This window comes from Sapajus apella, unplaced genomic scaffold (assembly GCF_009761245.1).
Source record: "Sapajus apella isolate SASKATOON/1434 unplaced genomic scaffold, GSC_monkey_1.0 scaffold45, whole genome shotgun sequence".
NCBI lineage: Eukaryota > Metazoa > Chordata > Mammalia > Primates > Cebidae > Sapajus > Sapajus apella.
The window spans coordinates 2,945,547-2,963,264 of record NW_022436985.1 but is presented as its reverse complement, the minus strand read 5'-3'; the positions used below and the strand labels follow the sequence as shown (position 1 = coordinate 2,963,264).

At 36.0% G+C, this 17,718-nt stretch overlaps 1 protein-coding gene across 5 annotated transcripts in view; it reads left to right on the top strand.

The window, feature by feature from the left end:
• Positions 1–17,718, top strand: part of BMPR1B (bone morphogenetic protein receptor type 1B) — a 398,414-nt gene that overhangs the window by 344,111 nt on the left and 36,585 nt on the right. For all 5 annotated transcript variants that reach the window (XM_032239562.1, XM_032239564.1, XM_032239561.1 and 2 more), the window contains 3 exons: positions 5,657–5,816; positions 15,825–15,927; positions 16,769–16,871. In XM_032239562.1, the coding sequence (XP_032095453.1) occupies positions 5,674–5,816; positions 15,825–15,927; positions 16,769–16,871 (349 nt within the window). In that variant the 5' untranslated portion in view covers positions 5,657–5,673. The remainder of the gene's footprint in view (positions 1–5,656; positions 5,817–15,824; positions 15,928–16,768; positions 16,872–17,718) is intronic.

Here is a 17,718-nt window from a genome sequence, read left to right as displayed (position 1 = left end):
ATAAAGGATACTCTAAAAAATACTACAAAATAGATTGGCAATAACTAACAATATCAAATGTGAAATGTAGATTTCCCAACAATTTGAGCACACATGTATGCATAACCCATGAAAACACGGTGAGCCATAAGTGGATTTAGTGTTAACTACCAAGCCGTAGTCATTAATCCAAAGGGGAATCCCATAATGAAGATTAGTTAGAGAAGTTCCTTCTTGGATGGATTCTCTTTTGATGTCCCAGTTCTTCATTGTTTATTGATGTGCCTTATTTCACATCAGAATATGTGACTAATTATTTCCTTATATTGAGCTGACAAGGAATTTGTAAATGCGTTTAAATAGCTTCAGCTATTATCTGTTCTAATTTGCTACTCCATAGATCCTTGTAGATGTAGAAACATGAAGGTAGAAACAGGAATTATAGCCCCTTTAAAGTAGATTTTGAAAATTTTATAACACAAAATTCAATATTCCCTGTCAGAGATAATCACATTTTTCTAAAAGATGTAGGATCTTCATGTATTTCATCAGTAACTACATAGTGATGTGAATCCTTCTATACATCTCTCTGTGTTACACACACACACACACACACCCTCACCCTAGTAGGGTTTTTTTTGACATAGTTTAAAGAGATTTATTTATTTTTTAAAAAAGCATCCTCCCAGCTTCTCCTTTTCCTGTAGCACTTGTGCCTCTTTTTATTGCTTTGGTATTTTCCTCTATATCTCTAAATAAATACTGTACTACCCCTTCTTGATTATTCAATTTTAGGCATTACCTTTGACTTTCCACTATCAAAGATGAGAATTCAGTTCTTTTTTTCCCATCCCTACACCTACTACCTATGTACATATTCCCATCTCCTCTCCTATATGTATACAAATTTAAATATCTGTTTCCTTAGTCCCCTGTGTTCTCATTACAAATGTGTTTCCAAACTCAATCAGTTTAAATTTAAAATACATAAGTCATTTTATTAATTTCAACATCTTACAGTTCTCTCTTCTAAAATCTTTTGACCTGCCTTCAATGAGGCCTGCTTGCTCCTGAGGTCCATCCTATGCAATGTCTCATCTTATTATCCACATTTACCATTATCTTGGAGGTATGTTTCATCTTCTTTTGGAATGGATCTACCATCAGCAGATCCTATTCCATCTGCTTTCTTGTTTATACCTTCGTTTGGATGGAACATCTCCTCCAGTAACTTTCTGAGAAACATACATGGGAGGTACATTTTTGAGAATCCGAAAATAATAAAATGCTTCCCCCCTGATCCTCAATCTTAATTTGCCAGGGTATTTATTTATTATTGGAATAATTATCCCTCTGACTTTTGAAGGCACTGTTCTATTTTATTGTAGTTTCCTGTTTTTCTGAACAAAGTTCAATGCCGTACTTATTTTTTATCTCTTTTCTCTTTTTCTCTCTCACATTTCCTCTCTCTTTAAAAAATATAGGATGTCTCTTTGTCTTCAGTGTCACAAAATTTTACAGTAACATGGTGTGGATCTGTTCTCATGTACTATGGGTTCTTTCAAATTAGAAGCACATGATTTTTCATTATGAAAAGCTTGCATAATATATTTATTTGATGATTTTCCTCCCTCTATTTTCTCAAGCCTCTCTTTCTAGAGCTAATATTATTCAGATGTTAAGTCTGAATTTATGCTCTAAGTTACTTAAGTTTTCCATCTTTGTATTTTGTACTGTGTTATAGGAGATTTCCCTATCTTTATCTTTCAACTCACCTGCTGGGATTTTCATTTATGCAATTATATTTTTTAAGTTATTTGTTATTCTCTTTTTATAGCAATGTGTTCTTGCTTTATTGATGTATTTTGTAAGATGAGAATATTAATTTTTTAAAGTTTTTATTTTCTTTCATATAATTTACTTCTTCCAAGTAGTATTTGTTTTATTCTCAGTTTTTGATTTTTGAGGGTTTTTTTTTTCAAATATCTATTGACCTTGAATTAGTGGCTCATGTGTATGAGAATGGATCATAGAAGAGCTGACTAGAAGCTCTGTTGTCACCAGTGAGCCTCATATAGGATAACATTGCAGGGTTATTTCACTGAGAAACTCACAATATCACTATGTTTATGCTCTTTATTCTTGACCTGGTCACATTACCCAGTAAAGAAGGTGCATACCAGGCTTCATTGAGTTCTGGCAGCCACATGGGGAAGGCGAACTGGAGGAGTCAGCATGCAGTGTGAATGTTCACTGAATGCTTGCAGTAAGATGGTACTCCTGCCATCTTCTATGCTTGGTGTCCTTCAGTCCTTGGCCTTGATGGTAAAACAGAAAAATTAAGAAGGCATCTCAGTGATATGTGTGTTACATTTACTCTTCTAGTCTCCTGCAGGGGTAGGAAAGAAATACTGCTATCCTGTAGGGAATAGTAAAGGATATCTGAGGTTTTAATGACTGTACTTATAAATATATTTTCAGCCTCCTTCTGTTTTTAATATTTGTTTCCTTAGTCCCTTGTGTTCTCATTACAAATACATTTCCAAACTTCTAGTCAGTTTAAAATACATGTCATTTTATTAATTTCATCTTTTGACCTGCCTTCAATGAGGCAGGCCATTAGAAAATGATGTTTTTCTTTAAAAAGCACATGATATACATGACGTCCCCCTCACTTTTAGAAGTACCTTATGATACCATTTCAGGAGCCTTTTTTGGGTTAAGCAGTAAAGCTTTGCATCTTAGCTCTTCCCCACATCTGGCTGAAGAATCGGCTTTTGTAGCTTTGTTAAACCAGTGACTGCTTGTCTTTCTGCTTTTCAGGCTTTTATTGCTAGTGTCTCCTCCCTAGATCTCATACTATAGGTTCATTTTCTTAGCCCCCTTTTCTCTTATTGTAGTGGGGTTGAATAATTAGAATTACCTGTAAGTAAAACCAAAAATTATAACATTCTTTCTTGTTGGTAAATATACTTTGACATCAGCATTTTAATGGCTATATAGGAATCCTGTTTTACAAATATATCTAAATCCTCTACTGTTGTAAATATGAGTTGTTATAAGCAATATAGCAAAGAACCTTCTTTTAGCCAAATTTTAGAAAACTCTTTAAATAAATTCACAATGTGACAAAATCATGAATTTTCTCTTAAAATGTTTCTTAGAAAATGGCATCCTACTTCCAATCACATGAAGATGTTTTCTTTTCTATTTTAGACCATTTGGTGTCAGTGTTCCATTTAACAGCTTTTCCCACCAACTGGCAAATTATGTGTATGTTTAATTCATCCTAGTCACCCAGGCTGTGGCTGGAAATATGGGGGGCGGAGGGGGTGGCAACCAATACATACTTGCTAGTAGACATTTGTATAATAAATGAATTTTTATTATTGTAGTTTAAAGCATCAAAAATAAAGGATTTGTATGAAAGGAGATATGAAGTAGTAAGTTTTAAATACTCTATTTTTATTACTTGGCCTCCTGAGGTGACTCAGGTCATAAAGGCAGTAACATTGAGAACCAGACTGAAAAATAAGGAACCGACTACGACAGGGTGAGATATAGGTACACCCACACACACTACCCTGGGATGGGAAGCGGTGCTGCACTCTTACGTGGACAAACTTGAAACAAATGGCTTTCAAGATAAGGCAGCGACATGAACTATTTAACTTCCCTTTATTTCAGAAGTTAACCCAAGGATGAGCATACTATTACACAGAAATAATACATTTATTGGGAGTAATTGTGTGGTTGGATTACATATTATTTGCTTAATCGAGTCTAGGGTTTTTCTAAGTGGAGTCTACAAGTAATTTGTTTCAGAATTACATGAGATCTTGTTGAATATACACATTTCCTGGCTCGCCTGTGACCTATAGAATCATAATTGCTGTGGTTAGGGGTGGGATTCTGCATCTGGCAAGCTTCTCATATACCGCAGGTGCCTACTACAATCAACATTTTTTTTTTCTGAACAAAATTTATGGGAAACTATTTGAGAAAGTTAGATGCACATCTTGTATAAATTTGAAAAATTCAATGTTAGAGTTAATAATTAGGAAATTTTGATATATTGATTTAACATATTTTATTGCTTTTTCTGTCAACTTTTTTTCCCTGTAAGAATTTCATTTATTAGTTTAACATGCAGGAAGTCAGGAAAAATTATCACAGATTAAAAAAAATAAACTTCTAATTCTCTGATGGAACCATTGCCTTCAGGCATTCATTTTTGGCTTAAAAATATGACAACTGTGTGGCATATCTTGTACTTATGACCTAGAATTTCAATTTTTTGACCAGTGATTTTTAAGTAATATTTTTATTGATCTTTGATTTCACTATAGACAAGCTGGTTGTGTTATGGGACAGATTTTAAATTGGAAATTGCTCATGGTGACAATTGATGCAGTAACATGGCATGTATTAGAGCTCTTACCACAGTGCCTGAAACATAATGGATATCAATTAATGCATACCCTCTTCTATGTAAGATAAACATTGTAAACTCTTGACATGAGATTTGGTGCCTATAATTATCTCCATTTTAAGGATAAGAATATGAGTCACAAGATTCTTTATAAAATCATCTAAGGACAACTAACTTGGTAAATAGTAAAGCCTAATGTTGAACCCAGAACATCTTTTTCTGAGAGATCATGTCTACCATGATGCCTTCTATCAAAGGTATTAGAAACATCACTACAGTAGTAGGTAGGCATTTTGCATTTCTCCATGCTGATGGGGAAGATGTATCTTTTGAAATGTATGTTGATATTAACTAAGTTTGTATCTTCCTACCCAATTTTACAGATTAAATATTTCTAATAATTTGTCGTTGTTATTGTTGTTTGTTTTTATTGAGATGGAGTCTCGCTCTGTTGCCCAGGCTGGAGTGCAGTGGTGCAATCTTGGCTCACTGTAACCTCCACCTCCTGGGTTCAGGCAATTCTCCTGCCTCTGCCTCTGCCTCTGCCTCTCTGCCTCTGCCTCCCAAATAGCTGGGACTGCAGGCACATGCTGCCATGCCCGGCTGATTTTTGTATTTTTAGTAGAAGCGGGATTTCACCATATTGGCCAGGCTGGTCACGAACTCCTGACCTTGTGATCTACCCGCCCTGGCCTACCAAAGTGCTGGGATTACAGGTGTGAGCCACCAAGCCTGGCCCTAATAATTTTTTTTAAAAGTACATGATATACCTAAAGTAGAGACATTCTGTGATGTAGTAGAAAGACAAGTTTTAAAGATTAAACAATTTGAGTTTAAATGCTGGCTCCATAGTCTGTTGGTTGCGTACAGATCTCTAAAACTTTGAGTCTCGATTTTCTCATCTGAAAAATGGGGATGATAGTCTTTACCCATAGAATTACCAGATACGGTAGAGGTTGTCTATATAATGTCTCATTGAGCTTGTTGCACTCAAATATAGCTATTATAATTTAACACATAAAATACCATCCTGAAAGGATTATGGGTCTTTCTTTATACTGTATGAGGCATATACTATGTAAAAGGCATGGTTTTAATCAAAATACCAAAATATCTGATTTTCTGTTTAAGTCTTTAAGTATCTTGAATACTTCATTTTAAAATGGAATCTTATATTTTCCTTTGGACACAAGTCTGGGATAGCCTACCCTACAGATGCCTAACTGTCACTATTTCTTCTTTCAGCAAACTTCCTTGATAACATGCTTTTGCGAAGTGCAGGAAAATTAAAAGTGGGCACCAAGAAAGAGGATGGTGAGAGTACAGCCCCCACCCCTCGTCCGAAGATCTTGCATTGTAAATGCCACCACCATTGTCCGGAAGACTCGGTTAACAATATTTGCAGGTTGGTGATATAAATGATATAAACTTAGCTTTAACAAAAAGTCACACTTTTCAACTATACAACTGTAGAATAGTGTTTCAAATAACACATTTTGGAGAACAGTGCCTAACACTATCATAAACTCTCAGAGCTGTGCCTGTATTAGAGAAATATTGAATTGTGAATTAGACAGCACACATACACATAAACACAGACCTCAGATCCCAGGCTCCTTGTAAAGGTGCAAATGCCAATTATTTTCTTTCAAAAGACTTGGTCCCTACAACTAGTTAAACATCAGGGGCTGTCAAATATGTGTGATTTTGTTTGTTTGATGCTGATGTTGTTAGCATTTTGGAAAGAAAACGTAAGCTGCTGGGAATATTCATCAACTGACTCTGGGAGAGAGTACAGTGGTAGAGCTTATGTCATTCCCCCAGTTGCTAAGAAAGACATTGTCAAAATACTAGAAAATGAACTCTTTAATAGGTAAACATGTTTTTATAGATACTTTCTAACATTTGAAACTGGTCTATTTTGCCTTTTTCTTCCTTACATGTCAGTATGCAGCTCCATCAATTCCACTGATCACGATAGCTGCATTTACTCCTTATGGTAAGGACCACAGTGGATAAAGAGCTATAGCTTAATGAGGCTAGTGTGTGCCCAGAGAGAGAAGTGGGTCAGTTAACTGGACGAGTATAGACCTCAAGAGTTAAAATGTCAGAGAAGCAGAGTGTGCCTCAAGAGAGGGCATGGACTGAAATGGAAAGGTGGACTGCTAGGTTTAGAGTCCAGGTAGAGTCCAGAAGAAAAGAGCCAAGTTCCAATCTGGCCATGATACACTTGAGGGTTTTGATGTGTCTGAGTGGAGGTATCAGTATGCAGTTGGATACGGATCTGGGGTTCAGAGAAGAGGTTGAAGAGAAAGGTCAAAGTATGCAGAGCATTAGTCACTGGGCAACCATTTGGGGCTTCATTAGACAGAAGGTGCACAAAGCTGAGTTGAATGCTTTTTTTGTTCCTTTATGAGAGCCTTTAAAAAATGTTTTTATTCTTCCATGAAGCAAAATCTTAATATAAGCTTAACACGGTATCCCACAAGCAACATATATATATAGCACAAGAAACAAATATATTAGTATAGCACAAGAAACACATATTGACTGAATAACACAGGGAGGAAACCTGGGTATTTTCGTAAATATGTATCTCATTTAATCAGCAAAACAACTTATTCTCAGCTTTAGACATATGAAATTTGGGATCCAGAGAGGTCTAGTAACTTGACTCTTGTACTACAAAGTTGTGACCACTGATTTTGTGCCAAGGTAAAATGATTCCAAAGCCCAGTTTTTCCAGGGAAACACTGGCTCTTTATAGTAAATAGAAAAAGCGTCAGGAAAGTTAAAAAGTGTTTGGAAGAAAGGAAAATTAGCAGGAAGAAACAAAGTAGTGGGATATTTTACTATTGTGTCTAAGTCTGTGGTATTCAGAACACATCTGTGTGTCATTTGAGCTATTGTCCTGGTGATCAGGATTTTCCAAAACTATCCCGGTTTCAAATATTTTTTCCTATTTTCCTGACAAGATATTTGGGTATCTTAAGTTGGTTTGGTAGAAAGTGTTCAGTTAAGGGTATCTGCAGTGGAAATTCTGTCGTGGGAAGAAGCTTGGTATGTTCAAAAGAAACTGGTTTTTCTAGAGTACAGGGGTAGGAACAGTAGAGTACAGCGGTGGGAGCTGAGCCTGGAGACAGCAGGTCTGGTGACTGTGGTGGGCTGTATTAAGAATGTGGTCTTATTCCTAAGTGTTGGAAAGTGAGTGAAGGGAGTTTTGCAGCAGGAGTGGCAGTGGGGTTGACACAATCTGATTTATTTCTTTGCTGCAGAATATTGGATGTATTAGAAGGAGGCAGAAGTGAATGCCAAGAATAGTTAGTTCAGGGAAATTGAACAGTGGATTCAGTAAAGTCAGATCATGTGCAAGAAAATGATCTTGAACTAGGGTGCTGCTGTGATAGGAGTGAATGGGATCTATTTGAAAAATATTTAGAAGGTAGAATTGTGTGATGATGGATTAGATTATCATCTAGGAGGACAACCAGAGAGGCTTGACAGATTTCTGGTTGTAGACTTAAATGCATAGGGTAGACTTTTAATGAAAGAGGACAGATGAAAAAAACTAAGTTCCAGTCTGGACATGACACATGAAGGTTTTGATATGGCTGAGTAGAGGTTTCAGTATGCAGTTGGATATGGATCTGGGGCTCAAAGAAGAGGTCCAGGAGAGAGGTCAAAGTGTGCAGATCATTAGTCACTGTTTGCTGTGAAGCAGACTACCTCAAAACCATAGTGGCTTATAATTAAAGATACTTATTTGTCATTGAGGGGTTTATAAGGTGGCTGTATCTGTGCTACACTCTGCCAGGATTGGGTGGGCTTCACTTCTTGCTGCTGGTTGAGTTTAGGCCTGCTGCACATTTCTTCACTTTTTTTTTATTTTGGATCAGCAGCTACCCAGGACATATTCCTTCTCAGAGGAGTGTGAAGGAGCGCTATTTTTTACAGCTTCTGCTTGTGTCATGTCCTCTGACGCTGCATTTTCCAAACAAAATCAAGGTCAGGCAAGGGGAAGCAATGTCCATGGTAAAGTATGAAGAATTGGGATTAATAATAGAGCAATCTACCAGAGTACGACTTGGATGTGAGACATTTAATGCTTGGGTAAAGGGAATGTTTGCAAGATAACAAAGAATTCACAATAAAGCAGTGAGTATGGTGTCACTGAAGCCAAGTTTACTTAGAGAAGTAGTAAGGTCAGCTGTGTTGGATCTTCCAGAGAGTAGGATAAGAACTGAAACGTGGCAATCAGATTTATTAGACACTGATAACTGCAGTTTAGAGATACTTGATGTAGAGATGGAAGTCAGATTAAAATGGGTTATATATTAGGTAGTTGTGAACCTTTGATTTATGGTAGCAAAGCAAAAGTAAACAAAAATAGAAAAACAGCCACAAAAAAATGGAACCCCTTAAAAGAACATAGATGCACCATTGCAGTCAACATAAATGGGTTAGCTCATAGAAGTCAACAGAAAACCAACATTGATTGAATTTTAAAATAAATATTAGCATGTTTATTTTTACGTTTCTTTATTCATTACAACATTTCTATAAATAGAGTGTAGCACTATCTGTGTTTGCTAGGTAAGAATTCTGAGGGTCTAAAACATTAAGCAATTTTCCGTAGTTATGATGATACAATAGAAAAATTGTGCCAGGACTCCAGAGTCCTGAATTCTTGGCCAGCAGCCAGTCCTGATATTGGTGCTCAAAGGAACAAATGTTCACTCTTGAGTAAAAGGAGAAAATATTCACTCTTGAGTAAAATGCACATGTATTTTCCTAATGAAGTATTGATTCTAGTTGAATCTTTCTGTGAGCTGAAATCAGTCTTGTGTGAATCACAGGGGCTCCATTTGTTTCTTTGTCCTAAAACCTGTATAAATCCATGACTTTCTACTTCCTTTCTTGTAAGCACACTCTACTCTCCACCCTCCAAGTCAGTACTTCTCTAGCTAATGCTAGTGAAAGATAATTTTCCCTCCACACTAAATTGTATACTGATACATTTCTAAAGTATAATAAAAAACAAATTCTTGGAAACATTAGTTTTAAAAATACTTGCAAAACTCCATTTTTATTGGCTATTATTTACCTTCAACAGACATAAATTTGTTCCTTTAAATTGCTATACAAGTTTTCATTTTTAAATTCCCCCTTTCACAGATCAGTAGCAAGCAGTTTGCTGACCTACCGGGGAACACACCTTGAGTAATACTGCACTAAATGTTACCCTTCCAGGTAAAAGAGTTCAAAGGATTAGCGTTTTCTAATGTGTACCTTAGAAAAAGGCTAGTCTAAATTGTCTGGCCTGAGGCCTTGTACCACCCAGATCTTGGCCAAACTGAGTGTTTTGGTAGGTTTCATGTTCATTATCACTTTCACCTCCCTGAAGAGAATAATCCAAAAGGAGGCAAGAGTGAATCGTACTTAAGAGAACCTGAAATCCCACATTCTAATTTAGTGGACATATGCAAGGTTTTAGAGGCTTGTAAACTCTTTTTCAGTACCATCAATTACGCCACCAGCTTTCACCAAGGCCATAGTCATTCTTGGCTTGATCTCTATCAGGTGCAGATGTGGCTGCTTCCAAAATCCATGCCATTGCCATAGCTCATGACATTCACATTAAAGGATGTAGTACAAACATAGTGTGAGTGAATACAGTAATAGAGCCTTTTTTAATACCTGTATCTATATTTCAAAGTAAGGGGTAAAGCCATTGTCCTGTCTCCCTTGAGATAGCGTCTGTTTTCTAAATATCTTTCCATGTGTCACTTTGCGTTGTAATCCATCCAGTTTCATTTCCAGATTCTACTCTTAGGACCACAGACCTACAGTGCTACAGTCTCCTTGAGTAACTCTTCTTACGTGGCTTTCAGCATGCCATTGTTCTGTTTCATTTTCCTGTCCTAGCAAGTGTTATCTGGGTCTCGTTTATTTTTTTCTCCATATAATCAAATCTGGCTTTACATATCATTCCTTGTTTTACTTGATGTGGTCTGTAATCATCATTTTGTCTTGCTCTTACCACCTCTCTCAAGTTCCTCCTCCTCCTCACACATGTTATGCTCTTAAAAAACTTATTTTTGACTCTTTTCTTCAAAGACACTCTTTAATACTTCTTTACTTATCTTACTGGTTTCTTACCAAGAATTCTCCTGCCTGGGCAGTTTTCGGGGTTTACAGATGTAATAAATCAAATTATATGTTTGCTCAAAGGATGTTCAGATGACACCAGGCTGCTTAAGTGAGGAATTAGGTAAGTCTCCAGCTATATATCCTGAAGAGTCACAGCAGGAAGAAAGAAAAGCTTAGGGGCTGTGAGCCTTTTTACAAAGTTTGTGTTAATGCAGGCTCTTTAAACCTCTTGCTGAGTGTGGTGGTGTGTTTTCAAACAGGTGCTCCTGACCTAAGGTCTCAGAGGATTTAAGTGTGCGTTGTTCTAGTTTGTTCACACATTTTATCTTTCATACCTAATGTCATCATAAACCATCCAGGTTTTTTTCCCCCCACTGTTGCTCAGACCATTTAAACATTGATCTATATAATTATTATTTTTTTCCAGTAGAAAAAGTTGATTTCAAACCATTGCACCTAAGAGAATGGTGGGTTCTTCATTAGAACTTCTCATTCAGTTGTAAGAGGCTGTGATTTTAAATTCACATATGGAGGCTTTTATACGGAATAACTCTCCTTTTGTACCTCTCATTAATCACCAGTGAGAATATTAGATGGCCCGTTTGTTGCTGGATTTAATAGAAAGCGATAATGCAGAGCACTTTAAAATTATTCTGATAGAACCACTGAAGATTTTTGATCAGAGACAAAAAAACGTAAGGTTTCTCAGGCCGTTCTGTATGGAACGGGTTAGAATCGGGAGAGGAGACAGGAAGTCCTGCTGGAAGGCTCTCAGAGTGATCAAGGTGAGATATGGTGAACGTCTGCCTTGGGTGAAATTATACTAGTGCTGGTTGAATATAAAAACAGACAATTTCAAAAAATCTTGTACTGCATAGAAAAAATAAACACAATGCTAAATCATTTGATAAGGGTGCCAGAGAAGGATGTCTGATAGTTACGTGATCTCTAGGATAAAATGAAAAGGGCATTTCTCACATTGGTACTTTGTCATTAATGTTGGAACTTCACCTTCTCCGAATATGTGACCCCTCAGAAGCAAAGCCAGGGAAGGGGAAAGTAGACCCATATATATTTCACACTGTATTCTCTCCACTGCTATGGGAATCCATCAATCCAAGGTGATGGGAGGGAAAAAAGGTAGGATTCTATTACTTTGGTAATTACTGCTACTTAGCGTTCTTCTTTGCTTACTTCACAGTTAGTAGAAAACATTTATGTAGCTTATGATGTCTGTCCTGACTCCTGGAAGTTGAATGACTTTCTCTTTTCCAGGATTTGTGGCCTTTGTAGACTAAGAGTTCCTCAAAATGTACTCTTGCATACTCAGCACCCAACTCTGCTTGGGTCATAGTATCCTTGATAAATGTGAAACGTACCACTGTTAACAGAGCTCTGAGCAGCTTTCAGCTGTTTTAGTTAATAGACTAAAAATCTGCACCATTTAAAGGGTAATTCTAAAAGTTACGCGTATCTTTGCATTTACCTGTGACAAAAATGGAAAACTGACTCTATTCCCTTGAGTGAGAGATAAGATATTTTAGAAGACAAGATCTTCTCAAGAACATGCTTACAGATGACCTAAAATCAGTTAACATTTAAAAATCAATTCTGACTAAAATGTAAAAGAAATTCAAAATAAATTTAAGAGTTGTTTTAGGAAAACTGTTAATCTTTCCAGCCAGATGTAATTGAGCAGATACCCATCATATAAATATAGTGCTTTCAAATTTCCTATCACTTGATTGAACAGAGGATATAAACTCTTTTTAACTAATACTTTAAAACATTGTTTTACAATTAAATGAGTCTTTATGAAGATCTAAACAGTTAGAGGAAAAGCTCTGCAATAGCCTCTCCTCAACTGTTGTGGCTATATGAACAACACTGAGGTTTGCAATGAAGAAACATAAGATCTTAGTGGAAGAACAGAATTAAAGGGACCAAAGTTTGGGTAAACCTCGCAAACACTATACTCATTTAAGTAAAGATGCTATCAGTTCAGTTTCAGGTATCTTATAAAATTGATTTCTAACCATTCTACAGCAACTAATGAATGAATTGGGTTCTAGTAGGCTATATTATAAATCTATTTTGACCATAATAAGAGAAATTTTTGACCATAATAAATGCATCCACTTTCTGAATGCCTATCTACCTAAAAAGAGTCCCACTTGGTCCCTTGAAGCTTTAAAACAGGTAGACACCTTTCTTACAAGTGTATGTTCACCTGGGCATACTGAAAATCTCTTGAGGTAGTTAAATGCCTGATGATTTTTCTAGATGTTTCTTCCACACAGTCCTTTTCTTTTGGAATATTTGGAAAACTTAAAGAGCCTAGAACCTGTATAATCATCCAAGAATTATAACAAAGTTGTTTCTGTTTTTTTTTTCTTTTTTTTTTTTCATATTCTTTGTCTTCCTCCCTGAATCCTCTTCAAGAAAAACAAGACTTGTATTATCACTGCATTGACTTCATACAGTCTTTAAATTCTCAAGTGCTTTGCTTTTTCATGAATTAACATTTTGTCAAGAGGCATTTAGCCCTGATGACTGAATACCTTGTATACGCAGCTACTGTTTCATTTTGCTTTCACTTTTCTTTGTCTATAACACAGGGGCAGCATTTTTGAAATGTTACATCAACCATCTTTTATTTCATTCATAATCATTACTATAGTTCCATGGTTCATCCTATGTTCATGTTTATATCTCACTATTTTCAATTTTGTTTAAAATTATTTCTACTTTTATTTCCTTCTTGATTCTTCATTTCATCTTTTTATCACTTCTAACACTCTGGGAACAAGGGTAACAATCTGTCTATAAAACTAGGCTTAAACATGGCAACCAGGTAGCAGAATGTTCACACAGGCCAGTGGTAAGAGTTAATTGTGACAGCCTGTAGCCATTTCTTAGAGGTGGGCAAAAATGATTAGCTTTGACTCTGGAACATAGCTTTGTTTCCCTGTGTGCTTGCTTGAGGGTTGAAAGTTTTCAAGTAATTCTTGAACTTCTGTAATTGTACTGCTAGTTTCCAGTTGAAGTTCCTGGCTAGAGAGCAATGTCAGTGAGAAGAGTATAAATTCATTTGCGTTGTGGCAGCTGATAAGCCATTGATATGGGTATCTCACCTCCTTTTTTATCTTCCAACTAAATATTTGATTCCTTTCTGAATTTATGACTTATGGGGCATGGATTATTTTCCCAGGGTTCCCTTCCCTCTCCCCTCTTTATGTTTTTAGCTCCCCTCTCTTTGCAGACACGGGAGTGTGTATTTTTATAGCTTGAATTTACTCTCTCTGATGTTTCTTTTTATTTCCTAGGACATTGTAGCAGTAACTTGACAGTAGCTTTACCAGGTTTGTCTATGCCTTTTTTTTAATTCTTAAAAGTTGCGTAGAAGGACATTTCTATTTACTCATATTTTGAGTAAGAAGAACCCATGATAAAGAGAAATTACTCTTTAGATTTAATTTAGGGTATTAACTTCTGTAGCCCCTATGCCTTCCTGGTATCATAAAATTAGGATGACTATAATTTCTGATAATTTTTGAATTTTGATTTTGATGAGAACTGTAAGTTATACATGTAGTCTAAATGTGAAGGAAAGGAATAAAAAAGTCACAGGTATTACTTGTACATATTGTTTAAATTCCTAAGGAACAGATATTTTAATTATTCCTTTCAGTGTTTACATGTTTTACATTTTTATAGCAGTTTCAGTAAATCGGTTAAAAAGACCCGAAGAATTAAAGGCATGCGCTGTTCAGAGACAGTCTTTCTTCCACAACAATATTCAAGCTTTTTGACCTTGGTCTAAGACAGAGATTTATCATTGGCCCTTTTTAGCCGTTCGTTAGTATGTTTGAATTTTGTTGTGCTGGCTCTTATAAAGTGAAGTATTTTGGATCACTTGAGGCTTATAAGACAAGTAAACAATTCTGAGGGTGTTGATAATAACTGAAGGACTCACATATAGCAGAATGCTGCTACCACTAAGACAGAATAGATAAACCCACAAATCATGGCTAATGCCATTCTCAGAGCTTTCTTCCCATGACCTTTCAGGATTACATTGCCATATCTGTCTTAGATGCTGAACATGTGTATGTATGAGGAAAGGATGGACATATAGTTTAGTACTTTATTTCTTAAGACATTCAGTGCTGGTTTATGACTTATATTGGGAGTCTGCTGGCATTCATCACCCAAACTTGTGAAGATATTATGTCTGTTTACAAACAATTCTATGTATAACAGATTTGTTTTTTATTTTAGTCCTAAAGGGCATAGCGGAAAGCACATGGTGAAGTGAGAGACCCTTGATTCAAGGCCCAATTCTGTAACTGTCTTTTGACCTTGTATCAGTTTACTATCCTTTTATAACTTTAATTTTAATTATAACTTTAATAACTTTAATTATTATACCAATAATAATACTTTCTTCTTTTTGTTGAGAGGATTAAATGACACAGAATAAGTGAAAGTTATTTTTAATCTAGAAAACAATACAGAATTTAAAATTTTCTTTCTTCTCCACTGTCTTATCAAGAACCCTTCTTTCTGTTGCCTGTTTTTACCCCACTTCCAAATGAAGCCCATACTTCTTACAACAAAACTTGATTTCTTCATATGACAGGACATCCCAGAAGCAGGTTCTAAATGGCAGAATCTCAGTTATGCTATGCTTGATCCCAACTACTACCTGTCTTTAGTTTTTGTGCTTTGATAAGAAATAAATGTACTTCACTATCTCAGAGCAAGTAGAACAGGATAAGCACTCACCTGCCTGGATTTCAACTGCTGCACTCCACACTAACTGTAAGACCTTTGGAAGCTACTCAAGCCCTCTGAGCCTCAGTTTCTTCATCTAGAAAGCAACAGTAGTGCTACCTTCCTCACAGAGTTTGTCTGGATTTGTCTGGAAAAGCAATATCTGTGAAGGGCCAAAATAAGTGTTCAGTAATTTATATCTATGTGGTTCATAGTAATTAATGTTATATGTTATATGGGAATGTTGGTTCCTTTCTCACAAGTTTCTGGACAAAAGAGATATTACAAAATGTTTTTATGATTATCAGATCCACTTTTATAAAATGAAGTTTTTGGATTCTCTTAACAGATTGTTGATGTTCTCCTTGTTGCACTAAAATAAATGACACCCATCACTTACTTCGTTTTCCCTTAGGCACATACATACACACATACACACTGACTCACGCACATGCTCTGTTTCTCACTTTGCCTATTTGGTCTTCAGCACAGACGGATATTGTTTCACGATGATAGAAGAGGATGACTCTGGGATGCCTGTGGTCACTTCTGGATGCCTAGGACTAGAAGGCTCAGATTTTCAGTGTCGGGTAAGAAAGAAAACTTGATTCTGTAACCTTTCATTGGCTAGATTTCCAACCAGTTTCAAGCAAGATAAAACCATTCTTTTTCTTTTTCTTGGCCAGCCCATTTTTAGTTTAGTCATGTACTGCACAAAAACAGTTAGGTCAGCAATAGATGGCAGGTATGATGACAGTGGATGGTGGTCCCATAATATAGCACCATATTTTGGCTGTACCTTTTTTATGTTTAGATACACAAATGGTTACTATTGTGCCTTACCTGCCTGTAGTACTGAGTTCAGTGACATGCTGTACAGATTTTTACCCTAGGAGTAATAGACTTTATCTTAGAGCATAGTTGTGTAGTAGGCTGTACCATCTGGGTTTATGCATGTGCACTCTGTGATGATCTCACAATGACAAAATCACTCCATAACATGTTTCCTACATCATATCCCTGTCTTTAAGTGACACGTGATTGTAATTTAGAAAACTGAAATTTTCCATTGGACAATTCTTCCTTCATTTTGAAATCAAATATTATTTTTATTTTTGCTGTTAACTTCTTGCTTAGTGTCCCTTTAGAGGATCTTCATCAAAATCCAATTTAGCTTGTTGCATGAATCCAAGCTGCCTTCCTCAGTTTATCCAGTTTTATTAGAAATGTAGTAGTAATTTTGTTGAAATGCAAAAGTTGCAATAAGGTAATACATGGTAACTTGAAATAAATTACCTTATAGAAGAGAACATATTTAAGGTATTTGGGTGAAATTATTAGAATTTTAAATTAGTTTTCTAAATAGTTTTAGATGATGTGACTTTGAAATTTAGAAAAAACTCACTAATAGCTGTTTGGGTTCAATTACAGGACACTCCCATTCCTCATCAAAGAAGATCAATTGAATGTTGCACAGAAAGGAACGAATGTAATAAAGACCTGCACCCTACACTGCCTCCACTGAAAAACAGAGGTGAGGGAGGAAGGCTTCCAGGCTGGAAAATCATTAGCTATAATGAAAATAAAAACTAAAAACTAGAATCATTCTCTCTCAACCTACCTATACCATTTTCTACTGTTGGAGCAGAGTGCTGAAGCCAGATGACAGAGAACCTTCAAAGACATGTGCAAGTAGTTTGTGGGAAAACAGTCATATGTGATTTCACTTTTATGATTTTTTCCCACTTCTGTTCAGAAAATTGCTATTCCTAGAGTTTGAAGTGTATTTCAGGGTGGAGGTAGGAGATAGCTCTCTATGCTTCTCCCTGAAAGTTATTCAGAAGTTGTAGTTCACCTCAAAACTACCATTTGGGTACATTTATTTTAAGAGTAAAGAACATATAAAGGACTAAATTAAACATTATTTGCTATATGACATTTGCTTTTGTTTATGCTACAGTAATACTTTTTCGTCAAAGCATATCAACATATTGATAAAATGGGGAAGATGCCTAAAAGTTTAGTTTCAAAACTTATCCATTTAAGTGTTGTTCCTTTAAAATGACAAGCATTGCGTTCCAGAGACCTTTCATTTGCAACAGCTCTCATATTCCCTTTCTCCTCCTCTGTGCTGTTACACACACACACACACACACACACACACACACACACACCCCTTTTTTTTGGTGGTTGCTGCAGAATTTTAAGTCCTGAATCTAAGTGATTTCAAGTGATTTTTCATGATTGATTTTATTTCTTGAGAAAAACTTTTCAACAAAATATAATGGAATTTCATGACTTTGTCTTCTCTCTCTCTCTGCCTCTCTCTATTTCTCTTCTCTCGTGACAGAGCAAGACCCTGTCTCCAAAAAAAAATATAT